This window comes from Pteropus vampyrus, unplaced genomic scaffold, assembly GCF_000151845.1.
Source record: "Pteropus vampyrus isolate Shadow unplaced genomic scaffold, Pvam_2.0 Scaffold14, whole genome shotgun sequence".
Taxonomy (NCBI): Eukaryota; Metazoa; Chordata; class Mammalia; order Chiroptera; family Pteropodidae; genus Pteropus; species Pteropus vampyrus.
The window spans coordinates 2,754,254-2,765,840 of NW_011888795.1; the positions used below are offsets into that span (position 1 = coordinate 2,754,254).

The window sequence follows — 11,587 nt, forward strand, 5'->3', positions numbered from 1 at the left end:
GACTCCAATGCTCTTGTATGTATATTAGTGTCAAAATGGGAAAAGAGCAAGGAAGACGTCTTTGAGGAGGCATCTTTGAATCAGTTCTATCTCTACATATATTTGACCAGTAGATTGTTACCATACACGGATTAATCAGTTTTCTAAAAGATTTAAATACAATTACATGCAGTTATCTCAGAAATTATGCCAAATAAAACAGACTCTTTGATTTATAAAACATATTACTATAATTGTTAATGATCACCCAGCAGATTATTGAAAAGCTGGGATGTTCTCTTGGTATCTTAATTCTGTGTTTCCTGTATATAGTAGTATATTTATTTGGGAATATAGTACTAATAGCTTCTTGCAAGTCAGATCATGTCCATTCTTTCTTGTGATAAATGTGGATGGCAGATATGTCCTGCTGCTTTTCCAAGGTCACACTAAAGCTGTGACGAACGAAAGCACAAAGCTGGCACTGTGCCTTGAGACTTCTGCTGCTTCCTTGCTAAGCCATTCTACATTCATGGCAAGTTGGGTCATTGTGTCATAGGGAGAACGGTATGTATGTGCCATTCTGACCTTTGCTGCAAATGTCGGAATAGGACAGTGTTGTTAATCTGTCACTAGGGCTGTGTGACCTTGAATGAGTTCTTTCTCCTTTTCGAACCTCAGCTTTTTTCACTTATAAAATGAGGGACTTCATATATATGATTTCTGGCCATGAATGCGGGAAATGTTAAAATCTTCCGCAAACTGGGGTCATTAAAAATCCCATGGACTGGCGACTTTGTTAGAAGATAGCCATGTCTACTTGTTGGAATGTTTCTCAGACTGTCAGGTAAGCTTTGCAAAAACATTCACTCCCTTGAAGCATAAATCATAATACTTTATAAGAAGGTTTTATGTCCTTTATTAACAACCAAGGAGACTGCCTCCCTAGGGGATGGATCAGAATCACAGAAGGATATTGTCAACGTTGTCCTTTCTGTGTCCTTTGTACTGTTAAGAATCATTGGCATAATGAGGCACGGTTATTGGTGCGTCACATAAGTTGGGACAAAAGAGATAATACTTTTTTATGAAACAACAAATATTGTTGAGATATTCAGGTCTTTTTTTAATCTACATAGGAATCTTTTATATACATAAAGACACACATATAGAGAATTTATCTAGTTCTGTAGCTTTAATTATAAAAGTTTTACTCTTTGATAAATAGATCTTTCTCCCATCAACATAGATGAAAATTTTTTTGTCTTGATTTGTTTTAAGGAATCTGTACAAGTACTGATTTCACTTATCTACTTAGTATTTATTAAACCACCTGCCTGAGTTCAAGTGATACCTAGTTCTTGTGCACTGTTGTTAGGAATCGCATTCTGTGTTTGAGTGATGGAGGTTAGTAATTTGAAATCAGTGGAATGTGATAAAGTTTTATTCACTAGAATATAATGGAGTCAGGGACAGAGTTGCATTTTGCACTAGATATTCTAAAGAGAATCAGCAAAGAACTAAGTGGGTGACATCGAACTCATTCCTTCAACTGAAGGCTCCAGTAATATTAGGGTCTTCTTAAGCAGGAACTATGAAATAAACTGAAATCAAAGAATCAGTTACAGGAATTGAGGCAGTTTTACTCTGTGTTTTAAGAACAGGTATATGCCAATACTTCCAAGAAAAGGAGAGACCCACTCGAGCAATAAGCTCTTTCTCCATTCCTCCTTTTCTTTGCTGCTGACAAGCACAATGGTAAATGTGCATCATCCTTTCATTTCCACTCATGACTTCGGATAATTTACTAATAGCTAAACAGCCAGAGTCACTGTATCTTACCCTCCTGCAATTACACAAAAATCCTTGGGTCAATTTAGAGTTGGCATTTACTGGAACTGATGCCTACAGTTAAAGTATACAATTGAATTTTCTTTCTCCTCCTTTTCCCTCCCAGCCCCTGGCTGTGTTTTAGTTGCATGGCAACCCATCTGCTGTGATAGCTGATGTCAGCTTATTTTCACTTCGACTTAGCCCAGAAAAGTTTTCAAGAAGGGCATTTGAGTTTGTGTAATGCTGGGGAAGGCTCCAATTTGTGTTACCAAATCATTTGTAAAACTGCAGACTAACAGGTTCTGGCAGGCTAAATGTAAATGTGGATATCACAAGGGATTAGGTTCCCTGACACTGTGGCTTTAGGGACTTGGTTTCTAACTTCTAGGAGCTCGGCAAATGAGCCTCCGCCACCTTCTCTTTGCTGCAGAAGTTCTCTCTGCACTTTAAAAGAATGGGAAGTGTTCAAATTACTCTTATTCCTAAATATTAGCATTTAGCCAACATTTTAACCCAGTATCTAAGCAGCATTTGGGAGGAAAGGAATAGTCTAGTGTGTAGTATAGCAACAAGTGAAACTATAACTTCTTTAATCCAGCAGAGGGCAGAAGGCAGTTTTAGCTTTTCTTATCTATGACTATCCAAAGAAAATTGTGACAACCCAAGGCAAAATTTAGAGGCATGTTTATAAACAAATTATTTCTAGCCTGTTAATGCACAGGTTATTCTGATTGTATAGACAGGTTCTAGCTAGTGTGCTCAGAGCCAGTTCAATCCTATCTATGCAAAAAGATGTGTAGATTATTGAGTTATTTATGCCAAGAGGGGACAGCAGTGTTGTACTCAAATGACTATACTGCTTCTAATCAGTTCAGATCTTATTTACTAACCATTTATGTTTATGGTACTCCAAATGCTAGAATGAAAGAATATTTGAAATAACGATGAGTAAATAATTTCATTATCAAATGTTTCTCTTTTAAAGTAATTATACCTACGTATAAGTCTATAAAATAGTGAAAACAATTTTCACAACCCACTCTGGCTTCTGAGAAGTCAGTCTTATCTTTCTATAGTGAAGCTGCAACTTGGGGTGGTGGCATTTACAACATGGCAAAGATGAGGTTAATACTGAAACAGAATGACAATTGCAAAACGAATCTTTGTCTTGGTGTTTATATAATTTGCTAAGCCTGGCTTCTAAAAAACACTTTTAACAGGAAAATGAATTTTCCATGCTGATTTGTAGTGAAGGTTGTTTTCGCTTGGGTAGTATGTTAGTGTCTTACATTGGGTTCCTCTGGAAGCAGTTCCTGATATTTATTAAGGAGCACCCTTGGGATCAACACTAGTGGAAAGGAGGAGATGGAAGCAGAATCGGGCAGAGGGAGAAGCTGGGTTTCCCTGTAGACCCAGTTCAGTCTTAGCTGACCCCTCTGGGAACTCTGGATTCAAATGACTCTTCAGAATATATATCCTAAACTGGGGCACTCCCGAGTTGATCAGTTATCGGATGTGTACCCTCCATCCCTACCCCAACCACAGGACATGACCTTGGTTGAGGTGGCTCTTTGTAGCTGAGACAATCCTTAAGGGATTGCGCTGACAGCACTCCTAGCAGCTGAGACAAGAAGTCCCTTATTGAAGAGGGATCTGGGTGGCACAGCACAGTTTGTGTGAGAAACAGCCCAAAAAATCAGATACACTGGATTTTCTTTTTGATGAATTGTTAACTCTGTAATGGTGGATAATTCATTGGTTGCTTTAAAAAGAAAGTGATAGCTTGCTGTATTCCAATCTGTATGGAAAGAAATGGTTAACGTGGTTTGAAAAATAGCATTTTAAAGAATGGAAAAGAGGATATTTTTATAAATGAGTGTTAGGTTCTGAGATATAGTGGTAGCATAAACACATAAACATGGTTTATTTATTTGCATTGAGATTGTCCTATGAATAACAAAGTATGTCGATTAAAGGTAATTACAGTGAATAATGGAATTGTGGTTTGTGGTAGTTCTTTGCTATCTTTGGGGAAAAGTTTAAGTTACAGAGAGTGATGCTGGTAGATTGTCAGATGATGAAGCACAAGTAAATGTATAATAAAAAACAGGAGGCAGGGGCTGTAAATGTATGTTGTTCGTAGAACAGTCATTTATGTCTAGCTTTTATTTAAGCACTTCATGTTTAAACTTTATTAATTCCACCTATTCCTTTGTCATTCAATCATAGCTTCAGTTGTGTGCCTCCTGGGTGCAGACCCTTATGCCTGCTTAATCCGTATTTGAGACCTGATTCTCATTCTCAAAGAGCTCACAATGTCATCAAAAAAATCACATTTGTTACATTAACACCAATGTCATCAGAGAAGTATGTGATTTGAGAAGGCGTTAAGTTCATGGTGCAGGAGATGAGTTTTCTCAAATTTAATTTGTTCTCGAAAGCTCCAATTTTTACATTGACAATAGGTATTTCATTTGTTTTCACGAAAACAAGCTCATTGTGATCACTTTTTACGGCAAGTGTCTATCAAGTACCCAGGTCTGAATACCTATATTATATCAATTGTTCTTTAAAGTAAAAATGTTCCATGAACAAAGCAGCTGATTTAGTCCACAACTCAGTCACATGAGTGCTTTTTTTAAAGACATCTTTTGTATTTAAATATGAAGAGGAAGAGCTTTATGGTTACTTCTCATTACTTCACACAGAATATAAGAAAGTGACTCAAGAGTTGTGATTTAATAAAATGAATCCTTTTTTTCATTAAGGATTTTCTTAAGTGAAACTGTATTTTTATCAATGCTAGTGTGTGTCAGCAGTAAAGAATGCAATGACTGCCCGTGCAGTTTCATGCCTCTGTCTTGATTTAATTAAAGCATCAGCAAGTTTGTCCTCCATTGCTTTTGTACCATCAGTTCAAGTGTCAACACAGTGGAAAAAGCAAACGATGCAATAGTATTATTATGAAAAGAATTATGACCTCACTGCCCCCTGAGAGTGTCCCACTTTCAACGTCCACAGCCCACATTGAGAATGGCTCTTATAGAGAATGGTTTTAAGCAAGGAGTGCCTGGGGGAGGGAGACTGATTTGGCAAGAGATGAACAAGCCTGGCTTTATATAATGGCAATAGAGATAGACAACAGGGAAAAAAAGAGCTGAAGCTTACTGAGGTTTTCAGCCTGGTTGACTGAGTGAGTGGATGGCAGTACCGTTAACCAAGGTGATGACTAGGGCAAGAGGAGCCCTGGTTTATGATTGAAAAAGATTCTGTTTTCACTGTGAGAGAAAAATCTATCATAATTCTCCCACTTGGAAAAGGATGGATTCTAGCACCGAGGAGAAAGAACAAAGTGCTGTTAGCTGGGTCTCTGCAGGAGCGTGAGATCTGGTTTTGTACTGATAATGAAGAGTGGTGTTTCTAAGCTTGTCACCTTTTATATTGATGCATAAGTCTCTTGTGTCTGTGCTTCCGGTAATAGTGCTTTCTTTTTCTGTTTCTAGGAATGGTGCAAAAGTTGGACCAAAAACTTCCAGTGGCCAATGAGTACCTGTTGCTCTCTGGAGGCGTCCGGGAAGGTGTGGTGGACCTGGACTTAGATGAGCTTAATGTCTATGCCCGGGGGACTGACTACGACATGGACTTCACCCTTCTGGTGCCAGCCCTTAAGCTACATGACCGTAATCAGCCTGTGACACTCGATATGCGCCACTCAGCCCTGTGCCACTCTTGGCTGAGCCTTCGGCTCTTTGACGAGGGTACGATCACTAAATGGAAGGACTGCTGTACCATTGTAGATCACATCAATGGTGCCACCAACTACTTCTTCTCCCCAACCAAAGTGGCTGACTGGTTCTATGATTCTATCAGCATCGTCTTATCAGAGATACAGAAGAAACCCCAGCGAGGGATGCCAAAGGTGGAGAAGGTAGAAAAGAATGGAACCATCATCTCCATCATTCTGGGTGTGGGGAGCAGTCGCATGTTGTACGATATTGTCCCTGTGGTGTCTTTCAAAGGTTGGCCCGCAGTGGCCCAGAGCTGGCTCATGGAGAACCACTTTTGGGATGGGAAGATCACTGAGGAAGAGGTCATTAGTGGGTTTTACCTGGTGCCTGCTTGCTCCTACAAGGGTAAGAAGGACAATGAATGGCGGCTGTCCTTTGCCAGGAGCGAGGTGCAGTTGAAGAAATGCATCTCTAGCAGCCTCATGCAGGCCTACCAGGCTTGCAAAGCCATCATCATTAAACTCCTGTCCAGGCCCAAGGCTATTAGCCCCTATCACCTGCGGAGCATGATGCTCTGGGCCTGTGACAGACTTCCTGCCAACTACTTGGCTCAAGAAGACTATGCAGCCCACTTCTTGCTGGGCCTCATCGATGACCTGCAACACTGTCTGGTCAACAAGATGTGCCCCAATTATTTCATCCCTCAGTGCAACATGCTGGAGCACCTCTCGGAGGAGACAGTCATGCTCCATGCCCGGAAGCTCTCCTCCGTCCGCTCGGACCCCGCAGAGCACTTGCGCACCGCCATTGAGCACGTCAAGGCAGCCAACCGGCTGACGCTGGAGCTCCAGAGGCGGGGCAGCACCACCAGCATCCCCTCCCCGCAGTCCGACGGAGGGGACCCCAACCAGCCTGATGACCGTTTGGCCAAAAAACTGCAGCAGCTAGTGACTGAGAACCCGGGGAAGTCCATCTCTGTTTTTATTAACCCCGATGATGTCACGAGGCCCCATTTCAGAATCGATGATAAATTTTTTTGAGCATTTTGCTGACTTTGTTTTGTTTCCTGATTCTAAAACTCTCATAATGTGTCGTGCGGTTTGTGATGCTGTCTTTTCGTTTTTTACATATCCAGCCGAGATTGGATCTGTTAAGAACACATTTTAAGTCTCCTGTTTCTGCAGGATGGTGCAGGCTCTGAAACAGTATATTACTATTTCATATTCTGCCTCCGTTTTTGTTGTTTACTTTTTATAGTTATTGTCACATAGTTCGTTTTTGTTTTTTAAGAACTTGAGCCATAGGTGAAAATGCCCATGAATTTTCTTGCTTTTTTCTGTTTTGTACTTTGTACAAATTTGTTAATAGGGATGGGGAAACAATCTTTTTCTGACGTAAGGATTCTATTATTTTTTGTTTCGGTTGTTTGTTTTTTTTTTTTTCACTACAGATATTCGAGAATCATCTGAACCTGGGAGCTACCTGGCGTGTTAGCTGGATTGAATTATTTTGACCAGTGGCCAGAGTAGTTTTCCCTTTTCCACTAAACAAGGTAGACTTTGAAAGTGATAATACTACAAATTGTGTTTTGGAGCAACTTCACTGAATGTAATTGTCCTCAGATCAGAACTTTGGATGGTTTGGAGGGTGTGTTTGACAACTTTCCAAACAGAATTAAGGTTTCCAAGTGGTAGTTTTCGTGTGTGTTAATTATTTGAAGCCTTATTTAAATCCTGTTAAAGAACATACCATTATAATTGTTATTTGCACTAATGAAATCTTTGCCATTGTCAGAGTTCCAGTGTGTGTATTTCAATATAAATTGACATCCACTGTTGAAATGCTGTCATCTTTTCATTTCTCTCAATCAATAGAAGGATTCTTTACATTCGTTTAGTTTTCCTTTAATTTGGGGTCCCGTTTCGCCATTGGTATTCACTGAGAGAAATTTTTAAAGCTTTATACCTGCCAAGTGACTTTATCTGAAGCTGGATTGAATAGGAGTTTTTGTATGTATTTCTTTTGGCTTAGAGAGCTAAGCTTTTTTGTAAGATCTCTTTGCTTCTGCTGAGAGTTTTAAAGAAAACTGGCAGGAAGGATTCATAATCCCCAAGTAGAAGATGCCACTATGCCTGTTCAAAATCAGCAGATTTTGCTATTGAGTGGGAACCAGGACATGTCTGTAGGGTGGAAACCTAGGTGTTGAGGTGCCCTGTCTTCATGAATGAAGTGACTTGCCAGGCTTAGGTGCCATAAAGCATTAGCTCCCTGTTTTGGTATGGACATGTGGCATCCTGGTGTTTGAGAGGGCAGGGTCTGCTGATTTTTCAAAGGATGACCATGATGTCTACTACTGGGAAGATCAAGCAAAGTTTTGGTTTCGATCTCGAATGTCCAGACTTACTGGTTCAATTTTGGCCATTTGAAATCAGGCATATGCAGTCTTGGGTGTTTGCATGGGAATTAATGTAATGCTTATAAATGAAAATGAAATCATTCAACCATCTTAAGTCAAACACAAAACTAATAATAAAAGAAACATACTGGCATTGGAATTTTGTTGTTGTTACTGTTGTTAGTTTGTAATCTGGAAACTGTTTTCTTATTAGTAATACCAACAGTAATTTTCAGTAAAATTGGGGCTTGCTCTTGTCTTTGAGGCCAGACGTTCACGTAGTGAACACCCAGTATTCTTTCTTCCCTTTCCCCAATTTTCCTACTAGTATCTACCTATCTTCCACATAATTTATGTCCTTCTTGGGAAATGATGTCACCCCCAGCTCCAGACCGCACCCTGATTGGCATAGGCCAATTGGCCTCCATCGTTAATTAGGGATTGAGCATGGAACGTAAACCACTCTAATCAGAGACATGCTCAGGATTCTAGCTTGGGACACGGGGAAGAGGCATGCACTCTGGATATGGAAGAGGAAGCACTTGACCTCTATCTCTGACACCTATCTCATAGTCATGACTAGAGCCAGCCTGAGGATGCAACTGACATTAGGCAGTGCTATGGAGAGATGGGAGAAAAAAGCATGAGCCAGCAGACACTGCCCTCCCCACTCCCAAGTCTGAGGTCTCTCCTCCCAATGGACTTTCTAGTTAAACAACTCAACACTTAGTTCTTTTAGCCATTTAAATTTGGTTCAGTTCATCAAAATGTTTAATCTGATATACCAAACTATTTCAGTGTATTTAAATTAAGTTGATGCATGTCTCTTTTCTCTCTGGGGATAGATATCAAGGATATCCATATCAAAAAACTGGTTTTTACAAAGGCGCTGGCTTCCTTTAAAGTTACCTATAAACTGCCATAACTATGCTTTGAATTGGCATCTCAAATACAATTAACAATATTTACAATATTTTTAATCTTGTGTTTACAGAAAAAAATTTATTACAGGTGTGATAAGAACCTAGTTTCCTTTTGCCATCTCTGGCCCTAGTGGAGAAAGCTAAAAAGTCTTGAGTCAACTTTATAAAAAAGTCCAAAGGCCCCTAGGATCTAGTAACTTTAAAACTTTTTTTTTTTTTTAATTTCTGCTATTTGTTATCAGTACCATAAGCCTAAGACTCTTAGGCCAGACATTGTTGAATGTGGGTAGAAACAGGATATAGTTTGATACCTTTCCTTGTCTGAAACTTAGAAAATCATTGAACTACTAACCTTTTCTTCCAATGCCTGGAAGATTGCTTAAAATCACTTCTGTTTCAAGTAAAATATAAACTGCCTTAATGTTGGATTCACAATTTCAACATTACTTATTACTTAGTTTTTTTTTTTTTTTGGTTGTGGGGATAGACAAGCTATAACTCAACAGGTTTTCAATTCTCTGGTGGGACCTGGTTTCACATATTTCAAGAATAGATTATTCCCTGCCCTCTGCCTTTCTTATCTGAAATGGGAGATCCAAATATGCAAGTAAACATTTTAGAGTGGAAGGAGCCAGTTAGGACCAGACATTTAAAAATAAGAATATTCCTAAAATTACAGAATAATTTCAGAGAAAATAAGAGGCTGGCCTATGTGGCTAGTTTTACTTTCAGGTGTAGATATGAAGAAGCAGGGAGGAGACTTCTGGGGCTAGTTGAAGAGCCCATAGTGACTTTTGCATCACCCTCTTACACACACACACACACACACGCATGCATGCACATACACATGTACAGATGGGTGTGTCCACTTGCTTTCATATCGCTGATTGGAGCTTTCTTTAGGGTGACTGTTTTGTAATACTTCCTGGGAGGATTAAACCCATTGGCTGATCAGAGCTAAGTGTCGATGATTTTGGATCAGATCATTTGGGGCTTCCTGCGCTCCAGAGCTCTGCCAAGGTCTTCAGGGAAGCACCTGAACTTCCATCCTGATAAGCTCTCTTTAGAACCTTGTCCCTTGAGTCAGCCAAGGGCTGCCTGTATGGCTGTTTCACTTCCCAGCTTGTTATTAATAGGAGTCAGGGAAAGATTTTTATTTCACACTCCTCATATTCTGACCATTTAATTGCTATTAAATGGAGCACTAATACTAAAGGGAGGATGGGTGTTACTTCCTGTTACTGTTACTTTATTGATATATATATATATATATATATATATATGTATATATACATATACATATATATATATATATATTTTAACTGATTGAACTGATGTAATGCTCCTCTCTGAGAAAAATAGCCAATTTAAAATATATACCTCTTATGCTGTAATTTCTTCAATAAGTAAACAAAGCTATTCCTTTCTGGCTTTCCCTATCTAAGATTGCCTGTGTTGCTAAAATCTCAATTTTAGACCTCTAATTTCATCTATTTATGCACCTGAAAATAACCAATAACAGCTTATGACTGGTCAATGGGCTTCGCAGACCAGGCAGGGGCTCCAGATGAACTGAGATGGGTGGAAATGGCAGGGAGTGCTCAACTAGGTTAGATTAATGATGAAAGGACATTGCTTTTGCTTATCCTCTTTTTCCTCTTCTTTTCACTCCAGGGTGGCATTATTGTTCTAAGAACTCTCCAAGGCCAGTCTCATGGTCATAGGTACAGAGCTCTCTGCGTCCTCCGCACAGCTGTGTTTGTGACATTTTTAAAAGCTCTGGCTTACAAAAGGATTTTATTGGAAAATTGAAACATTTTTTCGCTGGCAGGTCACTAAATATAGCTGGAGCATTGGCCTTAGTGAACTCACACATACATCAGTTTTGTTCAGCTTTTTTTTTTTTACACAAAATTTTGAGAGAAATCCGTTTGGGGGGTTGCATGACAAGAAGATAAGACTGTGTTGTGTATATAAATTTGATCACTACCTACCCCTTATTCACCTTGTGGAAGAAACCTTTGGGGCAGTGTCTCCTATCATAATCCTGTGACTCTGACAAGATCACAGCATGACTCCAGCCTGCGAGAGCCTTCCTTGCTGTCATTGACCTTCCAGTCATCTTGTGTGTTTTTATGCTAGTATTGTGGAGAAGAGTCATAACAGAGTATAATAGAATAGGAACAAGCAACATAGTCCAAGAAGGTTTCCTCCTCTTCACAATGAAGATCCTGGTGTAGAAGATCTCTGAATTTTGACATGAACTGCTTGTTTGGTTTCCACACATTCTATGCCCAGACTCAATCCTCTGTATTAACAGGTGTGTAGGACATTGGCCCCAGGTCATTACATGAAATTTCGTTTTCTACCTCCCACCTTAAAATACCCTGCAATCTTGATAAAAACCTCATGCTTCAACCTCTCCTAGTAAAATTCTCTTAGACACTCTGTTTTCACTTTCCTATTATGTATTAGAGAACCACTGTCTTCTAAGTATTCCCATCAGCCAGCCAAAAATATTTTGACAAGTTTTTCTGAGGTTTATATTATGAAAATTATAGGTATTAGGGAATTTTAAAAATAAATGTACAGACTGTGCTTTTTCAAACTGCACATTCTCTTAATTCCAAAATACCATTGTGCAACATGCCTGCACCATTAAGAATCTATCTACATGGAAGGACTTCTCTAATTTTCCTCTGCCTAAATTGACCTCATAGCTGTACCTA

The 11,587-nt window shown here is 39.4% G+C and overlaps 1 protein-coding gene across 5 annotated transcripts in view; it reads left to right on the top strand.

Moving 5' to 3' along the window:
- MB21D2 (Mab-21 domain containing 2) overlaps nt 1–8,095 on the top strand; it is a 102,527-nt gene extending 94,432 nt beyond the window's left edge. For all 5 annotated transcript variants that reach the window (XM_023525737.1, XM_011381441.2, XM_023525741.1 and 2 more), the window contains one exon: nt 5,316–8,095. In XM_023525737.1, the coding sequence (XP_023381505.1) occupies nt 5,316–6,580 (1,265 nt within the window). In that variant the 3' untranslated portion in view covers nt 6,581–8,095. The remainder of the gene's footprint in view (nt 1–5,315) is intronic.
- The last annotated feature ends 3,492 nt before the right edge of the window (nt 8,096–11,587 follow it).